Genomic DNA, 18,122 nt, shown 5'->3' with positions numbered 1-18,122 from the left:
GGCTACCAGCGCCATACTTATGTTCGCATTATGAGCAGCCCAGAGGAAGCAGTGAAATTTTTTTCCAGACTCGAAGTACGTTTTCCTTTTGAGCCATCTTTTCGTTGCGCTTTCCGAATGATCGCAAATCATCAATGACGGTCATAATCGCCAAATATAGGGTACATTTGCGAGATTGCGTCAAAGATTTACCAGAGGAAAAGGAGTGGTTTCCTTCGTGGGTCCAGTTTATCCTCTATCACTGCGAAGGGCAATTAGTGGGTAACTATATCCCTCACCGCACAAATCTCTTAGCAGTCGACAGGCACCAATTTGGCACAATTTACAAACGCACACTCTGCCCTCTTCTTTAACTCTTTCTCACTATGACCAACTTTACCTCTCTACAGCCTGAACACTGCGCCCTGAATTTCTCGCTTCAGCTCTCCATCTCCTTTCTCAATGCCCAGTTCGTCTTCTCCCGCGGAACCAGGCGCACCTTAAGACCTGGGAAGACAGGGATACCCTGCTGGTCTCCTAGAAGCCGGTCATGCAGGCCATCGCTACCGACCGAGCTGCCAGCGTTATGGACCGCAGGAACATAAACGCTTCAGTGTTGGGGTTCGAGAATCTGCGTGCTCCAAGCTCCTCAGTTATGATAACAATATCTTTATTGCGTAAGCAATACTGCGCCAGGTTTCGAGCCATCGCGTAGCTCCCGGCGTTGGCCGAGGTCAAACAGATGGAGCGCCGTTGCCATAGCAACCGTTTCAACCACGCTCCACCAGGCGGCAGGGCCGTCGCTGCGCCTAGTCGCGCGCTCTCGAGGCATGTGTCGGAATGTGGAGAGAGGAGAGATTAAGCGGGAGGGAAATGGGGAATAAATACGTGCGTTCGCCTCGGGGAAAACCTCAACTAAATTTTTTTAATGATGATGAAAGCAGTTAGAAAACTTGTGAAACGAATGTGGCGAAACCACATCCGCCTAAGCCGCGATGACGGCTGCTTTTGTCATCTCGCTCTTAAACCCCCGCATTGCGTAAATCCCCGTGTGCGCTTGCTCTCATTCAGATTTGTAATGAGGCTGCTGAACTTGCAAGAAACGCGCTGAATCCCGTGACTTCACTAATTTTAACTCTTCTTCCCTGTTTCTTCTGTAGTGCGTCCGCACCGATGGACCCTGCGCCGTAAGTGACCGCTGAGATATTTGGTAGTCGTAGGCACGACCTAAGTAACTTTTAGTAAAAGCTTTATTTGAGATTTAAGAGTGCTGTGCCTATTTATGATTTCGCAATTAATGTAATGTGGCCGATTTTAGATATCAAAACGCTTGGCTGTACGTATGGAATGCAAAAAAGAATACTGATACGAAACTCAACGTGTAGAAACACGTGGGAAATTCTCATTGATATTGTTTATTTCTAATGCTGTTATCCCAAGCAGCACAAGTAATTGACCCTAGTGTTGGAAACGGATGGCTTCACACTGGTTCTCTGCAGGACCGGCATTTGCCCTTACGTTTCCAATATTGGGCCTATGACTTGTGATGCTTGGGAAGCTGTTTTGCGGCATCTTATACAATAGGCGGGATAGAAGCTAGTGCATGCGCTCAGGGAAGGAAAGTGGTACTTGACAGGCAGCCTGTACCAAGTGCTTTATAACTTCATCTTTCGGTGAACCTTGTGCAACACTCGCCTCGTAACCGATTTTTCAGATCTCGTTAGCACGTTCATTTATTTATGAGACTTCAGGGGCGCGATTACGAGTTGCTCAAAATCGTCTCAATCGGAAAGTGTCTCAAAAAGTGTCTCATTTGCCCCGTTCCTATTGGTCGGTCGTGACCAGCGGCCATATTGGTTTTTTGCGTCACCGGCCGACGTCAGAAGTGCGCCAGAAGTGGTGACGTTGCTTGCCTAATTATGCGAGCCGATTGAGACGATTTTTTGAGACTAGAACGAGGAACCGCTCGAGACAGAAAATGGCGGTGGTTTACATGGCCGGTGGCCGCGCGAGCAGCGGTGTAAGAGGGTGCATGAAGACGGTTTTGACGTGCCGGACGAGTTGTTTCGACGTTTTGACATAGGAAGGAGCATAATGGCTGTGCGACGAACTCGGGCGTTGAACTTGGAGGTGTGCGGGTGAGTGCGCGGTCAGTGGAGCGGCAAGTGCCTGTGCGCGCCTTCGCCGCCGGTGGGTTTCAAGACACCGTAGGAAATGAAGTAAACGTCGGCGTAGCCCAACCGACTGTGCAAGTGTTTGCGGTGAGTTGCGGAGACCACTGTCAAAGTTAAGTCGCAGAAGGTGCGCGCTTTCCGGCGAGACCCCTCAAGACAAGGCGGCGGCGAAGGTGGACTTCCTTCGCATAAACTTTCGCCACCGCAGTATCCCCGGCGGCGTCATCCGAGCATCATCCGAACGGAACGGCACCACCAACACGAATATCAAGTGCTTAACCCGAAGCGGGCGGCATGAGTTGGTTACGAGGCGGAAGAGTGATTGTTGCCGCAGTGACCGGGCGTGCCGGCTCTTAATTCCCGCAGTGAGATTGCAAGCTCCCATCAGCTGCACCGGTCTGCTTCCGTATGTCGGCAGTTGCTGCAGTGTGATTATTCATGGTCGCCGGGTATTTTCTGAACAAAAATAAATATAATCACGCATCGCCCTTGGAGCACATTTGCCATCGATAGCAGCAAGGTGAGTTCACACTGGCTAGTCGCGGAGGTCGCTCGAGAGGCTTAAATCGATTTATTACGCTCCCTCCCCGCTTTACATGTGCTTCGCAAACCGTAACTAATTGACCGAAATCGGTCGCCTAGAATACTAGCGCGACGATTGCAACTCGCCAGTGTGAACTTGCCTTGAAGCTGCCTTCGCCGGTTTTCGAGCCAAGCGCTCCTTCCAAATTGTTCTCGGCAGACTCGTAGCAATCACTGCCTTTAAACAGATTTTTCCGCGCACTTAAGACGTCGGCGCAGTACTTTGATTCTGCGTAATGTGTAAAAAAAGAGGACAGCCGTCGAATCAGCTGATTTTATTCTGGCTGCCATGTTTACGATGGCTGAATATGTGCGTGGAGGGATAAGGCTGAATCGGTTGAATCAGGCGGCAGCTCACGCCGCCTAGCCGCCGCTACCGACGCTTTTCCAGCGTCAGCGCACCCTCGCGGCAGCAAACGTGACTGAAGAGCACACTTAATTGCAAAATTGAGGACGCTTCTTCTTTTGCTTCATGTCGTTGAGTTTGAAACATAGTTTGTTAGCGAAATAAAACATTCTTCAAATTATTAACGGCGTGTTTACAGAAAAACTTTAGCATACGGTCCCTTATTGCGCAACTAAATGCTTCCTGGGTGGAACCCTACTATTAGACACCACAACCTCGCTGCTAATTGGTTGATTCCGCAGTCAACAACTCGCGGTGTCGTCATTTTGACGTCAGAGTCTCAAAATTGAGACAAAAACTCGTAATCGCGCCCCTGTACCGCTGTTGCCATCGGCTAAATTGGGTACTGTGATTCAGGAGAAAGAAATAATGTAGACTAGTTTTATAATAAAACCATAAGCAAGGGGCATATAACGATTCTTTACATATCTACATTTATGTGCTTCATGTCTGACGCCTCCGACCTGACATGTTTTGCTTATAGCCCTTTTATTCACTTGTTTTTTAATTATGGCGAAAAGCTTATTTGTGTGACATTTCGAGTAAAGTTCTTTTAGTTTTTATGCCCTCATTAACGCCCTTTGGGTATTTGAAGTCAAAGCAACCAATTAAGATATTCTTGTTACTGCAATTTTTAAAAGGTTTTTATAGTCTCGTTTCGTTTCTTTTTTTTCAGGAAAGAACACTTCAAACGTATCGGGTAAGTGCACAAGAATACCTCCACTTCGTCTATGTAAATGACATGTATTTATTAGGCATCCGGAAAGTCCCAATTAGGTGATTGGTTTGGTTTGGTTTATGGGGTTTAACGTCCCAAAGCGACTCAGGCTATGAGAGACGCCGTAGTGAAGGGCTCCGGAAATTACGACCATGCTGTTCTTTAACGTGCACTGACATCGCACAGTACACGGGCCTCTAGAATTTCTCCTACAAAGAATTTCTCTTCCAAATAGGTGAAAATAAAACATTTCAGCGTTGAAACGATTTCCGAAAGAAATATGAACAGGATCAGTTTTCACTGCTCATGATCACACTATTATTATTCAAGCACTGATATACAGGGTGTCTCAGCTAACTTGGACCAATATTTAAAAGAAACCTAAGCGTTCTTAAGAACTGAAATCCCGTGGATATTGTTAGGGCTTATCTGAAGTTACATTACCATTTTTTTCGCTCGTCTTATTTGAATAATTAGTCGAGATAAATAAATCTTTTTAAATAAAGCTTGAAACGTTCAGGAGTCAATATGACAGTTGTGGAGCTCCACAAATATTGTCCAGCCCATGCACTTCTAACAAGATAGACTTTGCGTGGCCGTTTTTATTTGGGATAAACGGAAGCCCGTGCAGTTTCAAAACTACCACGTGAGAGCGCGCTTTGTGCGCCCGGAAGCGGCACGGTTACAGCGCTCTCATCCGGGCTTTCTAAAAAGCATCATTCGCTTCCCGTCTTTCGTGCTGCCCAAGACAGAGCTTCGCGTTGCGCTTGGTTCCGCGATAAACTTCAGTGCGTTCGGGCCGCAGTTGAAGGAAAGCGCGGCTGCCGTTTCTGCTGCGACCATTGCGCCCTCGTTAGCACAATGCACGCGAAGGAAGGATGACAATCTCATGAGTTCGAATTTGGGAGCAAGATACCAACAAGCAAAGGCGCATATAACAAGCTTGATAACGTCGTGTGAATTACGATTTTCACAATCTTGGTTTACAGAGTTTAACGTCCCAAAATGACTCCGGCTGTGAGGGACGCCGTAGTGAAGGGCTCCGGAAACTTCCACCACCTGGGATTCTTTAACTTGCTCTGACAGAGCACAGTACACGGACCCCTAGAATTTCGCCTCCATCGAAATTCGACTACCGCGGCTGGGACCGAACCTGCGTCTTTGTGGTCAGCAGCCGAGCGCCAACTGAGCCACTGCGGCGGCAGAATACCAGGTTGCGAAAATGTGCTCCCGAATTCACTCCGTTAGACTGCCGCCAATTGAATAACGGATACGAAACGCGAAGGCACAATATAGCCGAGATCAAGACGGAATAAACAAATATAGTACTCCTATGTGGGCCCAAAGAAAGACTAAATAAACGCGTAGGTCAAATCCTCTGAAGGCAAGAAAAGTGCATCGTGCCTCCGTACCTTTTTTTTTTCACTTTTAATAATTGGTGCTTACGTAAGCAAAACCATTCAAGGTGGCGATCATAAGTGAGCGCATTTTTTAGTGCGCTAGCCCTAAGACATCCAATCTCGAAAATGTCCTTTGATTCTTAGAGTGCCTGAAGCCAGTTAGACCTGCAGAAATGGAATAAAAAAAATTCAGGGGGCACTTTGCCTTCTAAATTGCTGCAAGGCGAAAGCCTTTCCTGGCGCACTGTTTGACATTGAGTGCGAGACTGTTTGTTCTGTACTAGTGCTCTATTTGTCTACACATTACAGCTTTGACTACACTTTGACTGCCGACTTTGACTGCTTCTTTAGCACGACTCTCTCGCTGCTTCGATGAGTTCGGTTATATCCATGGCTCTCTTCGCAGTAATGAGGTATGTAATGTGGTCACCCATGGACGCCTTATGCCCCCTGGCGGAGCGGACGACAACTATTTCATTACTTGTCTGCTCCAAAAGGGGCCGTCAGGCATCCGTGGGTGACCTCATTACTTCGAATCCGCGCACTCTGACGTCATAATCATTTCGACCAACCGAAAAGCGTGACACCTCTGCTGACAACCTTCTGTCGACAACCATGAGGCATTAAAGCCTTCCGCCTCAATACGGACGCACTGCGCCATGCCTCACATTCAATCCCGCGCCGTCACGAACAGACAGTTTCACAAGCCCCTGCACGAGAGCACTATGTTATTGTCGCAACTGATCACCCCTGCAATTTAACTTCCGCTCCCTTTCGCTGTACATTGCATATAGCCGCATCCATCAACTTCCATCATCAGCCTGACTACGCCCACTGCAGGACAAAGGTCTGTCCCATGTCTCTCCGATTAACCCTGTCCTTCGCCAGCTGCGGCCACCGTATCTCCGCAAGCTACTCAATATCATCCTTCCATCTAACATTCTGCCACCCCCTGCTACGTTTGCATTTGCACTGCATGCCTTGCCCAAGCCCATTTATTCTTGATTTCAACTAGGATGTCATTTAACAATACGTTTTGTTGGGCAAGTTGGAAGTAGTTCATATTGTGGACTAGCGCAAAAACGGACAAAGGACCAAGGAAAGAGAAGACGACACGGGCGCTGTCTGGCAACTGAAATTTTATTGAAAAGCCACGTGAAATATATAAGGCACGAAACAAAACCAACAACCAAAAAACCAGAACCACATCGAAGATTACACAACGGATGTACGACAGTTATCGAGGAAGGCTCTCTCGTTACTTTGCAACGCCACGGATAGTTTCGCAACACACGTGACAGTGTCCTTAGCTATGCAATAAGCTTCAATGATCTCCCTGCCTACCTGATTGCAGCTGTAGTACTAGATCTCAATGTTATGCAAGTCAGGCAGGCAAGGGACGTCATCTTGATCTTTGTAACCGCGGCTATGCTGCACTAGGTTGGATGCAAGGGATTTCTTGACGTCGAGCGAATTCTGTGGCGTTGCAGAGTAACAAGATAATCTTCCTCGATAACTGTCGTATATCCGCTGTGTAATCTTCGATGTAGTTCAGGTGTTTTGGTTGTTGGTTTTGTTTCGTACCTTATATATTTCACGTGGTTTTTCAATAAAATTTCAGTTGCTAGACAGCGCCAGTGTCGTCTTCTCTTTCCTTGGTCCTTTGTCCGTTTTTGCGCTAGTCCACAATAGGTTGTCATTATCACGCGTTTGTTCCCTCACCCACTCTGCAGGCTTGCGGTCTTTTAACGTTACACATATCATTTTTCTTTCCATAGCTCGCTGTGTTGCCCTTAAGCTAAACCCGCTTCGTTAGCCTACACGTTTCTGCTCCATAGGTGATTACCGTAAGATACAGATATCGTATACATTTCTCCCATTGGTAAACGGCCATTCACGCCATGAAAGAACCTGCCATATGGGCTCCACCCAATTCTTACTCTTCTATTTCGCTCTCATGGCCTGGAACATCCGGTCCACAGAGAATTTGATACTTGCCGCCTGGCTGGTGTAGCTTTTTATTTAGTGCAGTGTTACCTCTGGTATATTGCTAATTCGAGTTCGTAATGAATTTTTATTATTTACAATTTACAGTTACAATTTAATTTATAATTTATTTACATTTTGTTTGCTACAATCTACAGTTGGTTACGTATGTCGTGTTTTGTAATAGTGCCAGTGCTTCTAGATTACGTTTAGAAAAGAGCCGAGAGCTTTCAGCACTTAAAATGTTACTTATTTTCTCTTTGTTGAAATAGGTTATGATTAATGCACTGTTTCTGATAAGGGAGCTGCTTTCCTTTTTCACAGTGTCTTTACCATCGAGCCCTGAAGACTCAAACTGAAATTAGGAGGCTGGTGAATGACTGCCAAACGGTTGAAATCTTCGCCTCTCTCTTTCGCTCCGAGCAAGGAGAGCCGTTCGAGACCGCAGTGAAACTCCTTGAAAAGCTGAACTGTAAGTTTTTACTGGCGCACAAGGAAGCTCTCAGGATATACAAATGGTAGTGTGCGTTAGGCTTCCAACGCGAATATCGGCTGGTTGTAACCATCGTGTCTTATTCACAATTATTGGTTGCCCCACGCTCAAAATAAATTGCTCTCCGGTTCTGGAAAAAATAGTTTAGTTTATGGAGGTTTGTCACCCGAAAGCGACTCTGGCTATTAGGGACGCCGCAGTGAAGGTCTCTGGAAATTTATTAATGACTGCGACATTGCAACTAGCGTGGAAACACAAGGACAGCGACACAGGAAACCGACGGGACGTAAGTGCCTTCCCATCTTCCATGATCTGGAAATTTATACCACCTGGGGTTCTTTAACGGGAAATAACATGCCAGAGTACGCAGGCCTCTAGAATTTCGCCTCCATCGAAATTCGACTGCCGCGCTCGGGATGGGACCCACGCCGAGCGCAATAATCACTGACTCACTGCGGCGACAGGTTCTGGGAGAATAAAATTTACTAGACCCCTCGGGTATTTCTAGCATGTCACAACTTCTCATTCCAAAATCTTAGGTACTGAAATATCTGGTCTGGTTATTCGCGCAGAAAATAGACATTCAGTGAAAATGAGAGAATTTAGTGTCAAAACGCTTAAGACCTACTCTGAAGTTCTGTAATGAGCGGCTTTACCTTGTTGTGTAACAAATTTTGTCCGTGCTTTGGGAGCCGGCAACTCCGCAGATGTAAACTCTTTTATACTGTGCCTCCGGCTTTTCATAAAGGTGCACTACTTCTTAAAAGGTATGCCGAATTTCTGGAAGCGTAACAGTGCATGGGACTTTATTTTAAGATCCTAATGTCATGGTTCTAGCCGACCATCCCCAAATGAATTCCTGGCTAAACGGCTGGCATGCTGTGGTTTGTGTTCCTCTCCATGTCCTTCGGGTTTTTCCAAGCTCCACTGACTTACGAATACAGAGAGAAAATAGCATTGATTTGCGTATATAGAGAAAAATTATCAGACATGGCGTAAATGAGCTAAATGTTGTTTTTATACTTTTGTGTGTCACATGCACAATTTCTATTGGGAAGCAAAAATGAAATCACGAAAACAAATATTTAATTACCTCCTGTATTCCATTCTAACGAAACTGTTTAAGAGCGATGCATGAAGTATGGTGAAAAGAAGAAAACTCTCTCCTCGTATGACCCCTTTACTTTGCACTACAAACACTTTCAACAGGCTTGGTTTACGGAGTGTAACGTCCCAAAGCACCCAGGCTATGAAGGACAGATTAATGAAGGGCTCCGGAAATATCGACCACTTGGGGTTCTTTAACGTGCACTGACATCGCACAGTACACGGGCCTCTGGAATTTCGCCTCCATCGAAATTCGACCGCCGCTGTCGGGAAAGAACCCGCGTCTCTAGGGTCAGCAGCCGAGTGCCATAACCACTGAGCTACAGCGGCGGCAGAATACTAGGTTGCAAAAATGTGCTGCCGAAGGCGCCTTCTTAGAATGCCGCGTACTGAATAACGAATACGAAACCCGAAGGCACAATATAGCCGAGATCATGGAGAAATAAACAAATATGACGCTCTTATGTAGTCCGCAAGCAAGACTAACTAAAGAGCCACACTTAAGTACACCCCGTTCTACAAATACAGCAGCTGGATTATAAAGCGTGGTTAAGTCTTTTATCAGCATTAGGTGTCGTTCAGCTAGGGATCTGAGGCAACAGATTTCCGACGCGAAAGCTGCACCATATGCGGAGGCAGCAAATGTATCCTCTCACACCATGGGTACATTGCAGCTGGAACCAGTAAACGAGGCCATATCTACTGTGTGCGCCAGACTTCGGAGCACTACAAGGTCAGGTTTGAAGGCTGGAGAAAGTGTTGCGTTGAGTGCAATGATGGACAAAGCGCGCACGCCCTGTTCCTGCGTCCGACCGATAAAAGTGCCTTCCTACCATCCCCCCTTCCTGTCTAAAGCTACGGTCTCTGAGGGTAGATCCTCTCGGCTGCTCAGAGAGGTTGAAAGCGCGCTTTTGTTTATGCCTCCAAGGCCTGGGACTGGTTCGCGCACCATCTCACTTTGAATTCCTTACAAAATGCCGATATACCCCTCGAAAAAAATCATGTCAAATATGCGATACCCTAATAAGAATGGTCTACAGACATTCTATAGATTTCTTGCCGACTGTACAGCCTTGCTATATATATTTCTTTTTGTCTGTTCATAGTCTATAGATGGTCTATAGACAGAAGTCTACTAAAAGTGTACGGCCATAAATATATAGATTCTCTATAGACTTTCTGTAGCCTTTGTATTGCTTATAGGTGGTTATCCAGGATTTCTCAATAGAGGGTCTATTGACTTTATAGACAGAAGTCAATTGACAGTTGATACAGTGTCTAGAAATTTTTTGTAGGGTATACACCAGGGCTCATCCAAAGACCAAAAAAATGCTTGTATTCTGGCATAGTATACATTTTTAACAATTGTTCAGCATGCGGTAGGTAACAGAATTATTTTTCTGTCATTTGTTCTTAAGAACGTTGCCCGAGCAACTCTGCTGCTAACCCATCCTCGCTAGCATGCTGAAGTAGATCGAATTGTTCCCATAAAGTGGTTGAGCATGCAGGGTATTTTAAATAGAAATATGACGACAGTGGCGTCGAGAGAAATAAACACTCCAAGTGGGCTGAAGGCTCACATGTTAGCTACTAAACTTTCCTTGTCGCAACAATACTGAGTAGCCTGTGTTCTCATTGCCTATTTGGAAGGTTCTATGTTCCTAACACTTCCGTCTTCGTGTTAAAAGGCTGTTGATCAGTCTCAAATGGGTGTCTTAGTAGGAGACTTTCTGGCGCTAAATTCTTTGGTTAGCTAGAAATAAGCCCATTAACAACTGAAAGTTATAAAAGATGTTTCCTTATTCATTGAATGCAGGTAAGCAAACGTTGGAAAACAACAAACTGAAACCCTGGGAATAAGTGGTATCGGTATGCCTGAGCAGCACTGAATTCCAAGAAAATAAAGATATCGGCTACTCTTTACCAGTCACCGACTCGTGTTCTCATGGATTTAGCGTGCACCGCTTCCACCAGGAATGAATATTTCGAGCATGTTCGTGCGGTAGCCGACGGAGCTGTTTTAGTCTCACACATACCTACGTTAACATCACTGTGACCTCAAAAGGAAACCCAGACCTAACAACCTTCAAAAAAAGAATGCATCACATGCGAAGGTTCAACTGAGATGCTCAGACGCTGCAGCCATCTAAGGCAACTTACAACGTGCTGCTATGCGCAGAATGCTCGCAAATAAGCACTGCCGTGAGATCTTTCTCGTTTAGTATGGCTAATGTATCGGCCATCATTGAATATTTCAGTGGCCCCTTTTTTTCGTTTCTTTTTTTCTTTCGGTGGGGAAGCCTAGTTAGGCTTCAGATGGTTGTCGGCTACGTCAAGAAAAGTTTGAAGCATTCGGGTAAAGTGCGGAAATTTATATTTGTTTTATCAATGCTCTTAGACCTTCTCACGAGCTCAAAAAGTTAAGGGCACACAAATATGCAAGGATCATGTTAGCGACAACTTTTCGTTACAAGCAAGAAATATATAGAACATGGGCAACAGCAGAACAAACAAACACACGTCATTATGCCAAGTAAGCGTACGTGGATGGTTTGTAAGCAATAAAAAACAAAATGGAGCTTCGCCATGTCATGGCCTCCGGATTCATCACGAATTCATCATCACGGCATCATGGATTCATGTCATGGCATCACGGATTCATGACCTCACGGACGACTAAAAATATTCACTCCCTCACGCACAAGGCATTCAAGAAAAACAGAATCTACGTTATGAAGTGGGGGCCCATTTTAATGAGCGTTTGGCGTGTTAAAATTGGCACTTGGATTCATCAGTAATCATAAATTGACGCATATTTAGGGTCCTTCCTTGTGCAGTTACCTCAGAGCACAGTCACCCAAGACAGACGTGACGCGCTGATTCGCAGACACTGTGAAAGAAATATTTTCTTGAATTGTTCTTACGGGTGTCTGATTGGCTGGAAAAAATCACGGAACTTACAAGCGCGCTGGAGTTCACGTGGTAAGTTTTATTGCCCGACATTTCGTCTCAGTGCCCGTACCGGTCAGCCGTACGCTGACGACTTTCCAGTTTCTTCAAAACCCGTATGATTCTTCAGTGCTGAATGATTCCCTTCAGCTCCTGTCATACGATTTCGTTTGTTTGTTTTTTTCTTGTGATCCCTGGATCTTCACAAAGAAAAGTATGTAAACGCATGCTCCATTATATAACATTATTTCTTCCTCGCTAAAAAAAAAACTGCAACAAATACCTTGAATATAGGAACCACTTTTGTTTGCTCAGTGCCGATAAGTTGCCCGTTTGCGACCCAATTAGCGCTATGAAGCTAAGCAAGCACACTCACGTCTGCAGTCTTAGCATTCTTTGAAATGAATATGTGGGTAGGCGGAGAGAAAATCGTTCAGAACATGTGTTTGCACAGAAACATCTCCAGGTATTGTCCGTGAAAGAGCAGTTAATATACCAGGCGTCCCAGTTAAAAGTTACCATTTTTTTTAAAACTGAGTGTTCTGGCCCAATTCAAGAAACTGAGTTTTCAGCGCTGCGTGGCCTACGACAACTATGTTATTGGCTGTCGTGTGCTCCAAAAGGGGGCGACAAGCATCCATGGGTAACCTCATTACTTCCAATCCGCACACTTTGACGTCATAACCATTTCGACTAACCGAAAAGCGTGACACTTCTGCTGGCAGCATTCTGTCGACAACGATGAAGCATTAAAGGCTTTCGCCTTAATATACTCTCATGAGCGCTTGTCCTTGCGTCTCTTCTGCCCGCCGCGGTGGCTCAGTGGCTATGGTGCTCGGCTGCTGTCCCGAAAGACGCGGGTTCGATCCCGGCCGCGGCGGTTGAATTTCTTTGGAGGAGAAATTCGAGGCCCGTGTACTGTGCGATGTCAGTGCACGTTAAAGAACCCCAGGTGGTCGAAATTTCCGGAGCCCTCCACTACGGCGTCTCTCATAGCCTTAGTCGCTTTGGGACGTTAAACCCCATAAACCAAACCATCTTCTGGTTGACTGTCCCCTGTTGCAGTGCTGGTAAAAGTTTCGAACTTATGTGGCAGATGCCCCGGTTGCGTAGCGCTGACACCGTGGGATGCACGATTTCATTTCGTCGAATCTGAACTCATTTATGTTTATCTGCAAAAGTGTTTGTTATTAATGCGATTGCGATACTTTGTGGGCATAACCCGTGCTATCTTTAAGTTCTGTCTAGACGTCGGTGTCGTCTCTGCATTTTTTTCCGCCCTCTTCAATTGCTGTTGCAACCATCTGCGGTCGATGGATGAATTCAGAGCAGCCTTTTTCTCCACCAGGTGGCGTAGTGTTTGCGTTGTTATATCAAGCATTCCTGGAGGATGCGCTCGGATGCTGTACCACTTCCAAAATGGACCACTTCGAAGCTTGCATGTCGTTAGATCACAGAACTGTCTTTGCTCCTCCGAACTGAACAATACTTAGTCGAGCATGCTTCATCTTTGCTGCCACACACAATAGCGCCAATGTTTATTTCAGTAAAATTGCTGGTCGAAATGAAGGAGAAATCAGTAGGTACGAGTATCTGCTACGACTTCATTCTACGCGAAGGATGGTCCATAATGTTTTTCAAGCATAAAGCACGCTTGGAAGATAGGCAATGAATATCCTCATTGCATATGTACATTCTGAAATCGCTAATGCTGTTGTGCCTAAACTAGAAAAACTGATTTTTACATAGTTTCCTAAGTAGATCTTAAAGAACAGCCCTTTGTAGTGGCAGTGCGCTCACGGAACGCACGTATAATTGGTTCAAAGAGTTGCTTTTTATGACCTGAAACGCACCAACAGTATTTTCTGTACAGAGGAGTACAAAGTGACGAGTCAGCCACAAGCACTCCGCGGTCGGTGTTTCTCATAGAGTTTCTTACTATTACCTAGAGGGAAAGCTGGCAAGCCGTCTATGGGAGTTTGCATGGAGACCCCACGTGACCACCTCAGCCACCATGGGCGCTCAAAGCATCATGGGGCGGTGAGCTACTTGTTGCGGAACTGTAACTTTTGGCCAAAAAATAATAAAAAAATAAAGCTGTTTGATAGCTACAAACGTCCTAACATTCAATATCTTGTCTAATGATTGCAACAAACGAGCAGAAAAGCATTTAAGTGCAAAGTTTGCCTAAAATAAGACATGACTAGCTTTCCTATTGGCCAAGTGATGAACACTACAAAAACTAATATTTCCTAATTAACAGGCGCACTTTTAAAAGTAAATATGTTTTAAAAAAAATGTTGTTGTTTAGATACTTTAAGAGGTTTTTTAATGGCATTTCGGAAGAGTAAAACCTTTTATTGGCGTCGTGTGTCGTCGCGTCTTCACTACTATGGCTTTTGCACACTGCGTTCGCGCGAAAGTCGTCTGCGCACACACGAACTACGTTTTCGGAATGAAACGCCTTAGTACTGCCACTCTGTGTTCCCGAAAAACTACGACTGTGCCGCAACAAGTAGCTCACCGCCCCATGATGCTTTGAGCGTCCATGTTGGCTGAAGTGCAGCGCCGCCAGCTTTCCCTCTAGGTAGTAGTAAGAAACTCTATGGTGTTTCTGTGTGTGACTTTTTCGGTCGGTCTGCAATCATTTTTATACGAAGCATATTGCTAGAGCTACCATTCACGCCGTCGCCGTGGGACCCCCACGTGACACCGTGACGTCACACCACATGACATCGGATGAGAGAGCCGGCCTCCACCTCGCGCCGTCGCCGTGGGACTCCTAGCCGTCACGCCACGTGACACCGTGACGTCACACCACGTGACATCCGATGAGAGAGCCGGCCTCCACCTCGCGCCGTCGCCGTGGGACCCCTAGCCGTCACACCCGCGCATTTCGAACGCGCGTTCACACTCAGTGTAGGTGAAACGCTCGCTCCACCGGGCAGGCAGACGCGGCTTCCGTGGCAATCCAGGCGCTCACCCAACGCGCGTCTCGGGGTTAGTCGGCGTTCCGCTGTAGCCATGCCGTTGTCTTCCGCCACGACGAAGGCTTCTAGTGGTTGTATTAAAATGACCAAGTATTCAACCAAGGAAAGCCATGTATTACCAAGCCTAGCCACTAATATGCTTCGCATTCCCCAGGCTTAGCCAAGCTGAGCCTCAACAATTTTTAGCTTTTTTTCGCAAATAATCAGATTTAGGAAAGAAGCGAAATAGCCTAAAATCTTCGTTTCTGAGCATAGCGCCCTTAGTTCAAGAGTGGAAGATTATTTCCGTTTTTATCACTACTCTTTCTCTCAGGAAGAGTTTAGTTTTTTCACAGGTGACGTGAGTGATACGAATTCAGAGGTAATGAACACCGAGGTGCTTTAGGAGCGTTTACATCAGACAACGTTTGTATTAAACATAACAACCATTAACATAAACTCAACTCAGTATTCATTGTGCAACGTCCCTAAAAGAAGAAAAATGTTATTAGCATCCCACAAAGCTTTTCACAGGGCAGACTAATCACGGAAACGCAATGCCATTTTTCTCTCTGAGTTTCAGAAGACGGCTAAGTTACGTACTTTCCATCATTGTATTGCATTCCTGGTATGGCTCCGTGTAAAAAGTTAAATGTTTTAGTCGCTTGCTTTTTCGGAAGCTACTTTCATTCGTTGAATTCCTTTCCGCGCTGTAGACATAATTCTTCAGCTAGTTTGACACTTCCAAACCAGTCTGCTTTTACATTACACTGTTAATGTCCATCTTCTTGCTCCTCAAGCGTTCCTTCTTCTTCGAAAGAGTGATCTTCCTCTTCATCTTCTTGTTCTTCTTCTTTTTTAACCGTTTCTTCACACTCCTCACCGGACTCTTTTTTAGAGCGCAGCTCTTTGGCGTCCGTTCCTGGGTTTCGCGTCGTCGTCGGCGTCGGCGTCGGCCTCGTAACCAGCTCCGCCCCCAATGTCACGCTTTTCAATTGGTCGAAATGCTCGTGACGTCACAGTGCGCGAATTTCAAATGGGGCCAATTGTACTTTGGCTAGTAACCATGCAACCAATCAAAGGGATCGTATAGTGATGCTGACCCTAAGTTGGAGTGAGTTTAGTTAATTGCTTAATTAATCAATTAGCCTAATTAATATAGAGGAGAATGAAGAGGTCAGAAGAAAAGAAAAGAAAGACGCGCGCCGCAGCGACAACAGCGTCCGCGGAAGGAGACGCTGCTGAAAAAAACATAAGTACGAAGCCGCGTTCCCTCCACCACCACGCACTTCCCCACTCAGTAAGACGTTGCTCGTTTCATATACGTTGTGTCGAACATCCTAGACAGTTCCAACAATTGACAGGTTAATGACAGAACACGATGGATAGAAATGCAAAAAATAGCCTAATTAACCTTTCTAGTTAGACCGCATAAATCAATAAAACCGAGAACGAAATTGGTCGAGTTGGGTAATCGAACCAGGGTCTCCGGAGTGCGATACGAGCACGCTAGCCACTCCGTAATGCCAGCTGAATAGTTTGGAATGAACAAAGGCGCGTCTAGCTAATACGGCGTCTTCGTTCACTCCCATCTTCCCCTTTTCCCTTACGGCGAGGTGCAGGTGTCCACCCAGATATGCGAGAGAGATACATTTCCTTTCCTCAAAAAATAAATTTACCGTCCAGCAAGGCGTACAGCCGAATTGGCGATGGCGTTCTGTGGACTCCCTGGCAGCGTTGCAAGACGCTGTCGCGTTCCACTCTTACAGGCGAAGCTTACCCTTACAAAAATGTTTAGTAACATTCTTTAGAAATTCTTTCGACAATTGTTAATAGAACCTATCAACATTGAATAGAAAGTCTTTTAAACGCCTTTGTACATTGTAGTAACAACCTATCAACCATCTTCCGACAATTGGCCACCGATATCCAAAAGACTCAAGTACATAGAAAGTCTTTATACTTCCTATCATCCCCTTATCGAGTTTGTATACACTTCCTACTGACCCCTTACCGACAATGTCTACCAACACCCTATTAACGGTCTTCCGACAATTGGCCACCGTTATCCAAAAGACTCAAGTACATAGAAAGTCTTTACACTTCTTATCAACCACATACCGACAATGTCTACCAACACCCTATCAACGGTCTTCCGACAATTGGCCACCGTTATTCAAAAGACTCAAGTACGAAGAAAGTATAATTCCTACATCAACTTTTGGAAAAGTGTATGTTAACTACACAGTACAACACTTTTACCAACATAGTTTTATCACTTCAAAATGATTTTGTGAACACTATCCTGGAGTGCTTAAAGAATAATAGAAGCAAAATGCAAATTATTACATTTATTGTGCACAAGTGTACATACGCGCTACAACACATGCATGATGCATCAAAATATTTTATGGAGAACAACAGAGGAACAGAATATTGCCTTCGGCACGCTTCCCCTCAGTTCCCTCTGAGTAACAATGACTGACACACAGCAATTGAAAAACATAACAGGTTTTAATTCACGATGTTTCGGCTGGAGGACCAGCCTTTTTCGAGTATAGTATAGCATTCGAAACAAAAGCTGTGCGCTTCAAATGCTGTAGTACACTTGAAAACGACTGGCCCTCCAACCAAAACATCGTCAATTAAATCCCGTTAGGTTTTTCTTACATATATACGAGGTGTTTCAGGGAAGACTAAGTAATTTTCAAAAAACAGGTATGTTGAGATGAATGTATGGCTTTTTCAGCATAGTATTACCAGTGTTGGAAGGCACCAGAAAACTTGTGAAGTGTCTTACGTATAAGCTGGTTGGCTAATTTTTATTAATGAACCTTTTCACTATCAGAAACTTTGTTAAAACATTAAGTTGGGCTAGTTGGTAACGGCTTGAAGGAATCATACTCTTAGCGGTAAGAACACACACAACACCAAGACACACACACACAGGACACCCGCTAGACTTCAACTATCTTTACTGGACACTTGTACGACATAAATATGTATCACTGAGCACACGCAGGTGCCTCGTCATCGGCATCAGGTCTAACTACGCCCTCCCCTCTGCTCCAAGGCATACGGTTGCGCCGATAAACAATCCCTTTTTCTGCCAATGCCAGGGAGGGAGTGCTTACACACGTCACCCGCCTCTTGAATACGAAAGGCCTGGGAGCCGAGAGAAAAGAAAGAAAAATTATCGAAGTCTTTCGTATTCAAGAGGCGGGTGACGTGTGTAAGCACTCCCTCCCTGGCATTGGCAGAAAAAGAGATTGTTTATCGGCGCAACCGTATGCCTTGGAGGAGAGGGGAGGGCGTAGTTAGACCTGTTGCAGATGACGAGGCACCTCTGCATGTGCTCA

At 45.5% G+C, this 18,122-nt stretch overlaps 1 protein-coding gene across 1 annotated transcript in view; it reads left to right on the top strand.

Annotated features, from left to right (window-relative positions):
- The window catches only part of LOC149366206 (uncharacterized), a 39,478-nt gene extending 28,739 nt beyond the window's left edge, over positions 1-10,739 (top strand). Inside the window, exons 6-9 of the mRNA XM_089569866.1 lie at positions 1,140-1,166; positions 3,818-3,841; positions 7,570-7,717; positions 10,662-10,739. Of these exons, the coding sequence (XP_089425992.1) occupies positions 1,140-1,166; positions 3,818-3,841; positions 7,570-7,717; positions 10,662-10,705 (243 nt within the window). The 3' untranslated portion in view covers positions 10,706-10,739. The remainder of the gene's footprint in view (positions 1-1,139; positions 1,167-3,817; positions 3,842-7,569; positions 7,718-10,661) is intronic.
- The last annotated feature ends 7,383 nt before the right edge of the window (positions 10,740-18,122 follow it).

Source organism: Amblyomma mixtum, chromosome 1 (assembly GCF_055824585.1).
Source record: "Amblyomma mixtum isolate Tamu chromosome 1, ASM5582458v1, whole genome shotgun sequence".
Taxonomy (NCBI): Eukaryota; Metazoa; Arthropoda; class Arachnida; order Ixodida; family Ixodidae; genus Amblyomma; species Amblyomma mixtum.
Note: the sequence above shows the minus strand (reverse complement) of the source record. Positions and strands in the feature narration are given on the sequence as shown.